The sequence below is a fragment of the Argopecten irradians genome, chromosome 7 (genome assembly GCF_041381155.1).
Source record: "Argopecten irradians isolate NY chromosome 7, Ai_NY, whole genome shotgun sequence".
NCBI classification, from domain to species: domain Eukaryota; kingdom Metazoa; phylum Mollusca; class Bivalvia; order Pectinida; family Pectinidae; genus Argopecten; species Argopecten irradians.
The window spans coordinates 16,011,405-16,025,963 of record NC_091140.1 but is presented as its reverse complement, the minus strand read 5'-3'; the positions used below and the strand labels follow the sequence as shown (position 1 = coordinate 16,025,963).

Sequence of the window (14,559 nt, the reverse complement as noted above, 5' to 3'; positions counted from 1 at the left end):
TATTAGTACAAGACATCGTTTTTCCAGCTGGATATTTTATACAGTCAAGGTCTCGCCTTTGATTTTATCCACAGATATATTTATCATGTTTTGTTTTTGAATAACAAAAATTCCATCGACTATATACAGATTTATATAGGATATATACTAAGTGAAGAATGGCATTAAGGATCACACACTTTTCTGATATGGAATTCGTTTATCACTTGAAGTCTAATGTCAGTTTTTATCAGAACGTTTTTGAAATATTTTTTTTACGCTTGACCTTCTCCTCTCTATAAAGGCAAATTATTTTTTATACCAGGAATCCCGTAGATTATCCATTTTCTCTCTTGTATTGTTATATGGTTTAGAATGAAAATCGTACTATCCAGGCATACATAACAATTCTAAAATATCTCAAGTCGTTCATTCCTGTATCCATTATTACTGAACTAACAACAACATCAAATGTAAAGTGGGTAAATTCACGGGCCGTTTCTTTTTGCTATATTCTCGTTTTCATTGAAATCCGCAAATTCTAAACACCAGCGAAATATTCAGAATGTCAGAGACTTATCTCGGAACGAAAATTCAAAGAATTTCATTAAAGATAGGTGAACCGCGAACTTTGACCTCCGCGAATATGTTCCCTATAGATTGAACCACGAAATACCGACCCCGCGAATATGTTCCCTATATAGTCAACCACGAAATACTGACTCGGCGAATATGTTCCCAATAATAAACCACGAAATACTGACCCCACAAATATGTTCCCTATTGTAAACAACGACATACCGATACCGTCAATATGTACCCTATAGAGTAAACTACGAAATACTGACCCCGCGAATATGTTCCCTATAGTAAATCATGAAATACTGGCCCAACGAATTTGTTTAATACATAGTCAACCACGAAATACTGACCTCACAAATATATTCCCTAAAAAGTAAACCACGAAATACTAACCCCGCTAATATGTTCCCTGTAGTCAACCACGAAATGCAAACCCCATGAACACGTTCCCTATATAGTCAACCACGAAATACTGACCCCATGAACACGTTCCCTATATAGTCAACCACGAAATACTGACCCCATGAACACGTTCCCTATATAGTTTACCACGAAATACTGACCCCTTGAACACGTTCCCTATATAGTCAACCACGAAATACTGACCCCATGAACACGTTCCCTATATACCCAACCACGAAATACTGACCCCATGAACACGTTCCCTATATAGTCAACCACGAAATACTGACTCAGAGAATATGTTCCTTATATAGCCAACCACGAAATACTAATCCCACAAATATGTTTCCTAAAAGTGAATCACGATATACTGACCCCGCTAATATTTTCCTTATAGTAAACGACGAATAGGTTCCCAATGTACTCAACCACAAAATACATTTGCAGTTCCCTATAGTAAACCACGACGTACTGACCCCACGAATATGTTTCCAATAATTAACCACGATATACTGACCACAAGAATATGTTCCATATAGTAAACCGATGAATATGTTCCTTATATAGTCAACCACGAAAAACTGACCCCACAAATATGTTCCTTATAGTAAACCACGATATACTTACCCCACGAATATGTTCCCTGTATAGTCAACCACGAATTTAAAGCGTTATACAGTGCCAATAATCATGGTTCTTTAGATACTGTTATTACCTTCCGGGGCTTATACCACGAAATAGAGTACTTTAGATAAATCCCTAAATGGTTTATATTAAAAAAACACTTCGAGTTTGGTCTTTACCTCCATAGTATGAAAATGTAATTCAATTTTCTAAAATTCAATCTAGATCGACCATAACTCATTCCGTCAAATTTCTTTGAGACTCTTGTTACCATGAAAATATCACGCAATTTCAAAGATCAATCCTAAGAAAGAGACTTGGATATTATGCTGGATGCTTTTACCATTTAATTATGGATCGAATATGGTGAAATATGGAGTTGTACTTTGATTAAAAGCAATTGCATCTTTTATCCTTTTATCTACATTTGTATATTCAAACCATAACAATTACTAATTTAAAAAGCAATTTTATAATGAGATGAAAACAATATGAACTATTGATTGATGAGCAGACGAAGCAGTATTTTGTCCGTTACAATAGTAACGTACTTTACACCATTTCCACTATGAATAGTTAGTTTCTAATTTTATTTAAAGATAAAAATATCAAATATAATTGCGTCCCGACAAAGTCCATAACATCATCCCTTACATGGATTGAAGTGCTGATTACTTGACCAGCCTAAGCAAAGCGAGTTATTGTATATGATGTTTGTGCTAATTAGACATAAATTCGAGTAAATACGAATTATTGTTCAAATGATGAGCATCGTTTACGCTCTGTTGGCGGTTGAAAAAGCAAATTTTAATGCTGGGACATTTATGTAAAAACATATTGTACTTCAATGCATTGATCTGTTATTCCTTTGTGATATCATGCTGGATACGTTTACTATTGTTTGATAAAATCTGGCTGTGTTTTGAAAAGGCAATTGAGTCTTTTATCTCTGTTCAAACCATAACAACTAGAAAGTCACTAAAGTACTTTGTTATAGGTCCTGTCGATAAGTGCGTTTGTGACAATTCAATGTGTGCTTAACAATAAAATGAAGAGACAATGAGTTTATGGTCTCATTGCATCGCAAAACTCATCATTCAATCACTTATGCATTAATAAATTATATGGGACTTCAGATAATTAAAGAATTCTTTTTGGAAAAATCAATTCCTGTCATACTGAGTGAAGGCTGATTTTAATCATTTGGACATACAACGCGCTCAAAAGCGAACATAGTTTCATTTAAATATGTTAAAGGCCTAATCGCGAAATTCACGTCAAAAATCCTTGGCTAGGGTAAAAAATGAACACTATTTAAACTCCATCCCCAAGGATGCTACACACCTTATTCCGTCCTTGCAAATTACAGAGTTATCTGCCCTTGTAGGTAGGTATTAATTGTGACGTCATGTGTTTGCGAGCGTAACGTCACAGTCTTCATTGAAACCGACGTGAGATTCACTATCAAAATAACGACGTCACAATGGATACTAATCGCAAGGGAGGTAACTATGTAATATGCAAAGACGGAATAATGTCTCTGTTCCGTTTACATATGACAACAGAATAGACGATGACTCACTATCAATAACACTGGACAAAATGCTTTTCGTTTCAGTTTACAGATTTTCAGATCATTTATGATTATTTTTTTGCTACTGTCGATTTTGTATTGAAATTCACTTTCATTTGAAGTTCGTATTATACATTAAATGTCTGTCGTTAGACCATCTTACCATGACTTAAAATTTTCATTTTGCATCTCTATTTATATAAATATACTTATCTTTTTCATCTCTTTTATGAAAATATATCATTATCTATTTAAATGACGTAATACATGTCTATATATACAAATGTTTGTAATTCCGCCTATCAAATGTTTGTCTGTTTTGTGAGATTGGTTCTTAATTCCCTCCAGTTGATGTCTTACATGTTATACACATAAAGACTTACAGCCTGAATCTGTCGTGGTGAACAAAACTAATAGAGTTACAATAAATATAGATAATGATAATTTATTGACCTTACAAAACACTCACTTACAAACGACCTTACAAACATCCACTTACAAACGACCTTACAAACTTCTACTTACAAACGACCCTACACACATCCACTTACAAACGACCTTACAAACATCTACTTACAAATGGCCTTGTAAACATCCACTCATAAACGACCTTACAAACATCCACTCATAAACGACCTTACAAACATCCACTTACAAACGACCATACTAACATCCACTCATAAACGACCTTACAAACATCCACTCGCATACGACCTTACAAACATCCACTTACAAACGACCTTACAAACATCCACTCATGAATGACCTTACAAACATCCACTTACAAACGACCTTACAACATCCACTCATGAATGACCTTACAAACATCACTTACAAACGACCATAACGAATACAAATCCACTCATAAAGACCTTACAAACATCCACTTACAAACGACCTTACAAACATCCACTTACAAACGACCTTACAAACATCCCACTTACAAACGACCTTACTTCTATCTGTTATAGACATCGTTAGTGTTGGGATATACATGAGCATTATGCTTTCCATACACCGGATTGCCTAAGTCTTGTAAGCGATTTCTCCTCTGAAGTATTTGTTGGTAGAGCTTACACATAACTTATGGTGACAATGGACATTTAGTTATTTGTAAGGAGTGAATACAAACCCCTTATTTTACATTTCTATGCTTTTCAATGTCTTCGTCCAAGCCTCAATGAATTGAATATCTAGTTCCTCTAGATAGTTCCTCATATATAAACTTTTATACAAATCTACAATACTTAAATAAGCAGATTGTTCAGATGAAAGAAAATGCACCAATTGCTTAACTTTCTGATAGATATCCAATTCTGCATTAAAATCTCTCAAACTGTCATGAGCATTCCTTTCTTGTGTTACATACGGTGGCGAAAATGCTACGCGGATGTTTTCTTTGTGTAGGAAATATTGTGCAATGTAACTTCTCCAGATGTCACTGACGCGCCCATTCACACTGATAGGTAGCGCTATGTACGGAAAGGCAGGGGTTAACCAAAGTGTTGCTTGAGCATTAAGTGGAGCAAATTTTTTCCCAGGCACAACAAATGGTTTATGAGACTTCCGTGTGGCGCGAAAATTAAACGGAGCGTCACGTGACATCCGGTATATAGCATCAATATCCGGTTGTTGATTTGCTAGTGACTGCACAATGCCAAGCTGAATGGCATCTGATGAATTACATAATTTAGGTAATGTCGTTTTGTTCTTTATATCTTGTAATGGAAAACCTCTTGGCCATGTGTAGGTTTCCTCAACTCCAAAGTATGGATAAGGGTTCACAAGTAGATGAGTTGTACTTGTACAATCTGTGACATAACTGAAAGGAGATTTGAAATCATTTAAATCTACTGTTCCATCATTGTCATCATCGAAATCCCACACGTATTTAGCCTTGTGGTGGATGGCGTACATGTATCCTATGTTCTTCCTTCCGAAGTGATTTAGCGGTATCACGTCCGTCAATAAAGGATACAAGGCACTCTGTTCAGTAACTGAGAGGTATTTGATTCGTTGTATATTAGTCTGGTTTAGCTTCATTTCAGATATGTACGTACCCTCATCTGGTGTTTTCTTGTCCGCTACAATTACCACGCACCATTGCGAAAGCAATGCCATGTTTTTCACAGCTTTCGAAGCAGAGAAAATCGTTGTGACTACTCCCCAGTTATCACATGCAGGCATCTTGTCCATGACCGCTACAGATGTGTGAGGGTTTGTTAGAGGCTCTGGCAAGCGTGTCCTTACGACATCTCCCGAAAACATTGACCCGGTCACGGCACCAACAAATTTGTGGAGCGAGGGTCGTGAAGGTGTTTCCGAAGATACGATGATTTTGTCGAAAGAAGATCTTACCACAGAGTTAACGTACTTGCCAGGTGAAAAACGGACAGGTGTTGGTTTATTATATTCATGGAGACGTTTCATTATCTCCACAGATGACTTATGGTTGAGGACGTATTTTAAACAAAAGTCAGGTTTTATGTATGTTAGAATTTTTGCTTCTGCTCCACGACCCATATGAAGGATTTTAGCGTTGTCACGTTGATAATCAATATCGTCATATGCGGACAGCCAGGAACCTATAGAAGTCCCTCCAAAGTTGGTATCTATTAAGTCCTCAGTCTTACTACACTTCGGTTCTCCACAATACTTACGTTTTAGCGATCCGTCCTATCAGATCTCTTCCTAGAATCACAAACATCTCATCCATCCGCGTGTCAATATTCACCTTTTTACCTGAACCATGTGACCAACCGTAATACAATGTCGACGATTTCAGTTCATTCAGTCTATTAAAAATCTGTGGTACACATAGGAAAACGTCATCATCAACTTTTCCACCAAGTAATGCATCTGGGTAATGTTCGTGTATGTATTTGAACCACAGATACATCTTCTCTCCAAATTTCACACCTCTTCCTTGACTTGTTGCATTTAGAAAAACAATGTCGTTGTACTTTTTGTTTTCTGCAATGGTGTCATTTGTTGGACGATCAATAAGAAACTTATAAGTTATACGAAAGGGAAGCTCAGACTCCAAAATTCGTATTGCTGAAATCCATGTAGCTCGCTGTCCTTCGCGGAATTGGAGATTGGTATGTGGTGTCAACATCCCCATCACGATTTGAGGACGAGGAGCTAAGGATGATGATGACGAAGCTCGATCTATAGAATTTGAACGAGTATAATTGGTTTCGTTTGAGGTTCCTATCATATACCCCATATAGATGATCCCATAGAGAACAGCACTAGTCAAAAGCACTCTGAACAAAGTTTCATTCCACAGAACCGCTTTCTGGCATGGCAGCTTCCAGTCATGTTGGCTGTTAAAGGCTTTCTGCTGAAAAAGAGGAAACAAAGATAGGTTTAGTCTAGTGACTGTTAGTGGCAGTTAATAAATACAACAAAAGTATATCAATTACAGAAAACCAAAATAAATTAAAAACAAAAACCTGCGATAAAATGAGAATTAATAAGATCAACAAAATGCTTTTCCATTTTTAAAAGGCTACACTGCCCATGAATGGCGCCGTCTTAATAATACTTTACTGAAAAGAGAGTGCACATAAGTGGTACGACTATATAACCACTGTCCGGTATAGCTTGGCAATAGAAAAGGCTATAAGCATTTTTCATTTGAAAGCATGAGGGATAGCCATGAAGTGCTCCTTTGGGGTCACTTAATTAGGTATGTCCTCGGCAGTGCCTCTGACTCCAAATTAGGTAAACCCTTGGAAGAGCCTCTGACACCCACAGGCATCTGAGAATTAGTTACAGATTATATAATCATGGACCCACCAGAGTGCCCTAAGACTATTTTTCGAAATTTAAGGATGTACTCCTCCGAGAAGTCAAAATTTCTTGTATTGAACTTTTTTTCTCATATAGACTTTTGGGAAATAGGAGTTTATACCATAAAAGAAAATGGAAGAAAATGCATATGTCTGTGTGCTCGTTTTTGAGCTATTGTCACTCAAAGATACCTAGTTGATAAAATGTTGGATTTTTATTGGAATTTTGCCGTTTTTGACCATATACACAAGAGATTAAAGCCATAATTTCCTAATGAGCTGTTTGATATGTATAAATGTTTGCAGAATTTATTTTCTAGTAGTCTTCTTTAAAAATATACCAGTTTTGATTAATAAGACTAATATTTTTTCTCAGAATAACAAGATATGCTAGCCTACAAATTAATTTGAGCTACAAAATGCACCGTTTCCAGCCATTTTTTGCCAAATTTAAGCCTTTATAGAAAAAGTTTTCGGTATTAAACTTTTGTTAATACTTTGCATATCAACGGGGAAAGGGCTGTTCTTTTCTAAATCAGGCAGAAAAATGTGGAGGTCCGTATGCTTACTTTTTTGTCCCATTTGAATATTTGTTATTTTTCAGTATTTTAGAGTACAAACATAAAAGTGCTCAAAATTACCATTAAATGTAAAAATAAAGTGACAAAAGTGTATCATTTTACAAACAAATGCTCAATATTTTAATAATGACGAACCCAGCAAAGATTAACAGCAAAAAATTAGCGTGATACAGCTAAAAATACTAGCGCAGTGATGATTTAAAGTAAAACCAATTTCGGTAAAAAATGGTAAAACTTTGGCTCTACTCAAAGCGAACAAAGACACAATTTCAAAATGGGCGCCAAATGGGTCATTTCTTAAATCCCGCGTATAAAAAAAATCTACTGAAAATAGAAATGTAATTTTTTGACACAAACTTTGCAACTGGCAACTTGCTACAGATATTGATAAATTTTATTTGAAAAATCTTTATAACTTCTTTGATCTATATCGAAAACGAGACTTATACGGGACTGAAACCTCAGAGGAATACATCCTAAAAGATATCATGTATTAAGACCGTTAGAGCCACAAATTCGACGCACAAGCATACTCACATGGGTCTGGGTAATAGTCAAATAGCGTCTGTGGCACTGAATACTTGTTTGCTTGTTTTTGTTTGATTAAATTATTACCTCCCTTTATTGTGAGCGTAAAGTAGGAACATAACCTCTCACTTTTAAAGTCTAGACTATGATGTGTCTCGGCCAGGAGACAGAACCCAGCATCATAGGGACGAGCTCTCAAATACAACTATGTACAAAGATATGCTTAGTCTTTATCAATGATCTATTTCTCTCATACCTGAGGGTGTGATACTGGTCTATCTGATGCAATACACCTCTGGCGTCTATGTCTATATTGCATGGGTAGCCATGCAATACATTACTACCTCTAGGTATCAGTATATGCGCAATAAAAAAGAAGTCGAGCTTTTAGAAATTCAGATATAAAAGAAAGCCATAATAATACTTATCATAAAATGCATTCACTATTCGACATTTATTTATTACTGCTGAGAATTTATATAACGTGTATTAAAAAAACTATGCTGTTTTTATTCAAAGGAATGCAAAACAAATAATTTGAATTGAAAATATTAGATATTATTATTTTTCTGGATTTTTTGTCGCTTCTCATTGGTCAAAAACACGCCACGTGCATCACCGATAAAAAAATTATTGCACGATTTTTCCGGAAGTAGTTTATAGAAAAAGTATATTGCACGTTTATAGAAAAAGTATATTGTTCTAGATAACGTTATCATCTATGTTACCAAAAACGCTTCGTGTTCCTGCCACTTTAAAACAAACGCTTTGGTGACCTGAGTTTGAAACGTAAACCACAAAATGTGACAGACGACGTTGATTGTTTCGGTTTCTATCAAAGATGATGATGACTTCCAGGCTGATGACTACAGTTTAAACTTTTAAATTTTCAACATAAACACGGTTAGGAGAGTAGGAAATAATTGAATAACCAATTCATTAAGCATCTAAAGCCAGTTGAAATAGTGAATACGTTTTATATTTATTTATAAAAATTCCACCATAGACTAATAACAAACATTAGGCATAGGCTAATCTACTGTATGTATACGATTTTATTTTACGGAATAGAGTACAGTAAGCTAGGCATAAGAGAATGTATCTTTCATGTCAATCTGAATTTTTATTGTCTCGTTTGGCGTCAAAGTGGATATATTTCAACGGACAAACACAACCCATATACATTTTAATTGACTGTGTCTGACATGGAGCTAACAGGTATAATGGAAGTACATGTACATGTATGCAATTTACAAACACGCATGCACCCGGGTGCATGTAATAAAAAGCGTGAAAGTGCGTCAATTGATACTGTGTTCATATGTTTTTTTTAAAAACTAAACTTGTTACAAAATTATATAGATTGTAACTTGTCTTCACGAAGCAGAATTCACAATGCGTGCTTATTTAGTTTCACGCTCATTTCAAAATGTAAAAAATCCAGAAAATATAATAAAACAACCATATAGCATTTTTGATTTCGGTCAATACATGGTTATATCGACCACAGAAAAAAAATATTCGACCTCGGGGTGTTCAATATTTTTCTTTGGTCGATATAACCATGTTATCGACCTCATCAAAATGCTATATTTGTATAATATCCATGTATGGATAATTGATTTTCAGCTGAGAGCCTTTCTTCGAATCTTACGTCTCAAAATGCGGCCGGTTGTCAACATAATTTTAAAACTAATAAAACGTCGATAGATATGAAAGAAAAATTGCACTTTCAATATGTATATATCAAGCTCGCTCGGGTATTACTACATTTATAACCATGTGGTAAAATAGCCCTACCCTTCGTATCCACATAAATGTATAGAAAAAGTCTCATGATATAGAAACTATCTGGTAAACGGAGCAAAAGAATTACTTTCTAAAGTTTTAAAATTCCTTCACAGAAGCTGGACGTTATCTGATTAGTAACAAAGTCTTCGTTTACACGGTTCCCATACTTGTAAAGCTTTACAGTTAAACCTCTTAATGGAGATCTCCAATATATGTAAATAAGAGTAAAATTTTTATTTTACAAAAAAGTTGAAAGAAAAGAAATCATTATACTCCTACTTATATGGTAAAAGATTTAGGTAGTGAGTCGAAAAATATTAATCATGTTGGTATTATTTTGATTGATGTTCGTCCGACACCAAAGCTGATGCATGTCAAAAATGAAATTGGATGTTTTTTAAATGTTCATCTCAGATTTTAAAAAAATCCTTAAAATTAGGACGTGTTCAAACCACACAGTACCAGAGTCGACATGGTTAATTTATTTAGGATGCACTTTCTGTTGAAACTTTATCGGTCGCTTTGTAGGCTAAATAACAATTACAAAAACTCGTGAATGATTTCTCAAACGTTCGTTTAATATATCGTAAAATTGTTTCACTCAAAAAGTCATTAGAGTTTTTTTTCAGAATTGTTATCTGTTCACTAGATTAAACAATTTCGATTATGACATGTTTTGTATTCCACTCTGCCATTTGTTAAGTACAAATGCTTCGTTTAAATTATAGACATTTTACACCATATTATTATATAATAACATCAACGTTGCGTATTAATTTGGAAAAATAATTCCCTGAAATCATACATTAAAACGTGTGTTATTCTATCAAAATGATTAAAAACTAATTAGAACCATATATGTTACTATTTCAGCTTCATCGGGGTATAAAATCAATTATGTTTGCAAACTTTTGTAAGAATCTACGCGGATTCAAAAAAATTCTTTCATACCCCGATGAGGTTAAAAATAGTGACATCAATGCTTAAGTAATTGTTCTTTGTATCTGAATCAAGTCAGATACAGATCTCTGATACTAGTTGGAAGTGACAGATATACATTATCTAAACCTCTCGTCAGGTTCATATCAATATTTATGCTCAACTGTGACTTCTAAATGTAAGTTTTATGTTCCGTAAATTTTCATAACGATGAATCAAAAAGGGCATTTCACATGTTGTTCACCACTTCAAGTTACCAATATTTCAACAACTATAATAAGAACAATGTATAAGTATTGATAGTACACAGGCGAATCCAAGGTCAAGATGAAATTTTACAGTACTGCCAAAAATCACATTTACAGTTTAGCGGAATGCGTATATTGGTCAGACCGTGGAGCCAAGTTTTGTTCTCCAATTCAATTTTACATTTTACAGTGTTATTAGTAGTTGTAAAGTGACTTCTGCAGATATATCTTCATCCAAGCATACATAGAGCATAAAACCAAGACCTTTACAATGCAACAAATCTGTGTTGTAACTTATGTTTATAAAGCACCATTCACGTTAATTTGATTTTTAATGTTTAATTTATCAAACTTTATGACTGTCAATCGATTACTGAATTAAAAGTATGGTGGTTGATTACAGACATCCAAAGATTGTATGTGTTTATTATTTATGCTTTTGTAATTTTCAACAATCAAATAATTATAGATGGAAAGGTTTATAAAAATTGTGAATTATATGACCTTGGGGTCTCACGTTACCCCCTGGGGAGGGGTCAAGTTTACTTTAGTTTATATAGGAAAAACATATTTGTGAACATTATTCGCCCAATTTTCATAGGAAATTAAGTCAAACTTGATAAGAATTATAAGCCTAAGATATAGCATTTTTTAACATCCATATCCGTCCTCGATGACCCCCGGGGACCAGAGGGGCAGGACCAAACAGGGTTAAAAATGATTAAAATTTCAAAAAATACCTCCAAGTTCACAGGTTTGATGGAAGCAAATACTCTTCATAGTCTTAAAAGTCAAATTTATAAATCACTGACCAACTTCAAGGCCCAGCATATAGTGTTTATATGTCTTTAATTTGTTTCATTATTTGTTTCATTATATATTCTAACTCAGGTGACCGTTAAGGCCATGGGCCTCTTGTTATATCTTAACGAATCTATGTTTAAATTGTTATTTAAAGCACTAGTTAGGCCACATTTAGAGTATGCAGCTAGCGTATGGAATCCGTATCGGACAACAGATATCAATCTAACTGAAAAAGTACAAAGAAGGGCGTCAAAGCTGATCCCAGGGTTAAAAAACTTAACTTACGATGAAAGACTAGAGAGGCGGAATCTTCCAACACTGCAGTACCGGAGCACAAGAGGGGACATCATTAATGTGTTCATAATTGTTTGGGGGTCCGGGGTTCTCCCCGGGAAGAAATTGTACGATATTGTTTGGCAAAGTTGAGTTTTACGATGCATTTTGTTGAATTTGCGAGCGCCGAAGGTACGATATTTTGGTGTTTGGGGTCCGGAGGTCCCCCGAGAAAAAATATTACGATTTGGAATGGCTGAGATGAGTTTTACAATGTATTTTGCTGCTTTTAAAGCGTTCTTAATACGGCAATTTTTCGATTTAAAGTTACCTGCATTTAGAAACGATAATTGTAAGTGACGTCATATCATTATGTAACCCAGCTCGATCTGAACATACCGGATTCACACCATCGTCAAATTGTTGTGTAACTCAAAATAATAATGAATTAATTGTCTAAGACGTATCAACAAATTAATCTTTTAAGAAGCATTTTATTGAAATAGTATAATCCCTTGATGGACATTTTTAGTCTAGTTCGTGTGTATTGAATTTTCATTATTAAAGATTTGAACACTATGTGCTTGAACGTTTTAGTAAACGCGCCGCCAAAATTTTCTGAAATGAAGTACAAAAAGGTGCAGGAGGACATTTTTTTCTTTCAAATGTGCATTTTTTAGAACATTTCACTCGGCGAAAATGGAGGGAGGGGGGGGGGGGTTGGGGGCAAAAAGACATGTTTGTCCCTCGGTCCTGGGGAACGGGCAAGGCCCTGCCCCCCCTCCCCCCTCCGCTTTCTACGCCACTAAAGGGTCACATTTTCCTGTTTCATTAAGAATTAAACGTCTTTCAGTTGGCATTCATATTGGCTATGAATAGCAACTGAAAGACGTTCAGTGCTTATATTTAAATTTGGTTACAATCTTATGATGACATCCCAAAGAATTTTGCATCTATAATGAAACTGTCATTCGTTATCGTCATGGGATGGAACAGCCATTTGAGCAGCCGTCTTTCGTGATCGGTGGCACGACAATTGTGACGTCACAATGATAATGACGTCATAATAAGCGTTTGAGGCTCATTGTCTATATGACTGCCAACTGCGTTTGGTAAGGTTACATGTATAGTGGGACTGCAATGAAAATGTAAATATTATGCTATAAAATGTTGTTCACGTCAATAAAACGAGAAGATTTAACGCGTTAACTTTAAGTTTATAGCCAATCAGAAACGTCGTTATATCATCCTCGATATTCTAGGGATTACAATCACTGTCGTTATATCTACCCCAGCCTTTCACAAACTGCTGTCACACACATGTTTTGCTATTATCCACAGATGAATATATGTAAGCATTAAAATCAGAAGTATATATTTTTTCCTGCGTCTTTTATGACTTCTTGTTTAGACTATTATGTTATTCTATCTTTTCTAGTGTCGGTAATAGTTGGTTTGGTTGGTTTGATTATTTTAACGTCCTATTAACAGCCAGGGTCATGCAATAATAAGGACATGCCAGGTTTAGATGGTGGAGGGAAGCCGGTGTGTCCGGAGAAAAGCCACCGACCAGCGGCCCATGTGGTTAATAGTTTTATTTGGTGAATGGTTGTATTTGGTTAAAGGGCCACTACCGTTCCGAAACGGCTTTTAATTTTTAAAATAGGAATGTAAAACGAGATCAATAATTTTGTAGAGTTGCAGAAGTTATTAACTATACGTTTACTAGCACACTTATCATCACCTTCAGAACTGTTTAATTAGAATAAATAAAATGTTAATTTTCATAACGCGGGTCGTTTGATGTTTCCCGCCGTCGTCCTAAATGCCGCGCGGTAGTTGACTATCACCGCGGCAGACGGCAAAACAGCGAAATGAATCTCCACTGTTATCGTATATTAGACAGGAAATCTTGCATATGTTTGGTGTTGTAACCTCATCTTAAGCCATCGATATATATTTTTTCTTTTGTTATTAATGTTTTTAAAAAACCTTTTAATTTTGCTCCGGAAAGGTAGTGGGCCTTTAATGATTATACATGCATATCGATAATAGTTGTATTTGGTTTTTTAAAGGTATATTTGGTCAAAAGTTGTATTTAGTTAAAGTTATCTCTGCTGGTTATCGACACACTTGCTCTAGTGCCAAAGTCATATAAGTTTCTCATATACATGGTGCAATCTACCATCATGTGCTTAGTACAAAATACGTATCTTATCTATCACAAAGTTCACCTGGTCATATGATCACTAGATCACGTGGACCTACAGGGATCTGAGAATTAGTTACATATTATCTAGTTATGGACCCACCAGAGTGCCTAAAGACCATTTGAGACGTTTTAGAGGTCTAGATCAAACGGTAAAAAACATACTCTACATAGTACTACATGTATGTAGAGTATATAATACTATGAAGAGTATGACTTTTACCGTTTT

General features: G+C 35.2%; 1 protein-coding gene and 1 long non-coding RNA gene across 3 annotated transcripts; both read right to left on the bottom strand.

Moving 5' to 3' along the window:
* Positions 1 to 3,589: 3,589 nt before the first annotated feature.
* Positions 3,590 to 4,097, bottom strand: LOC138327672 (uncharacterized). Of its 2 annotated transcripts, none has more exons than XR_011209085.1 (2): positions 4,033 to 4,097; positions 3,590 to 3,952 (listed from the first exon to the last, which is right to left on the bottom strand). It is a non-coding gene; the product is annotated as an uncharacterized lncRNA (long non-coding RNA). The 2 variants fall into 2 exon arrangements; XR_011209086.1 differs by having other exon boundaries at positions 4,059 to 4,093.
* A 14-nt stretch (positions 4,098 to 4,111) lies between these two features.
* LOC138327671 (uncharacterized) lies at positions 4,112 to 6,458 on the bottom strand. Its single transcript, XM_069273961.1, is given in 2 exon segments — positions 4,112 to 5,824; positions 5,826 to 6,458. Coding segments are annotated over 2 exon segments (2,088 nt in total). The 5' UTR covers positions 6,390 to 6,458; the 3' UTR covers positions 4,112 to 4,300.
* Between the last annotated feature and the right edge of the window lie 8,101 nt (positions 6,459 to 14,559).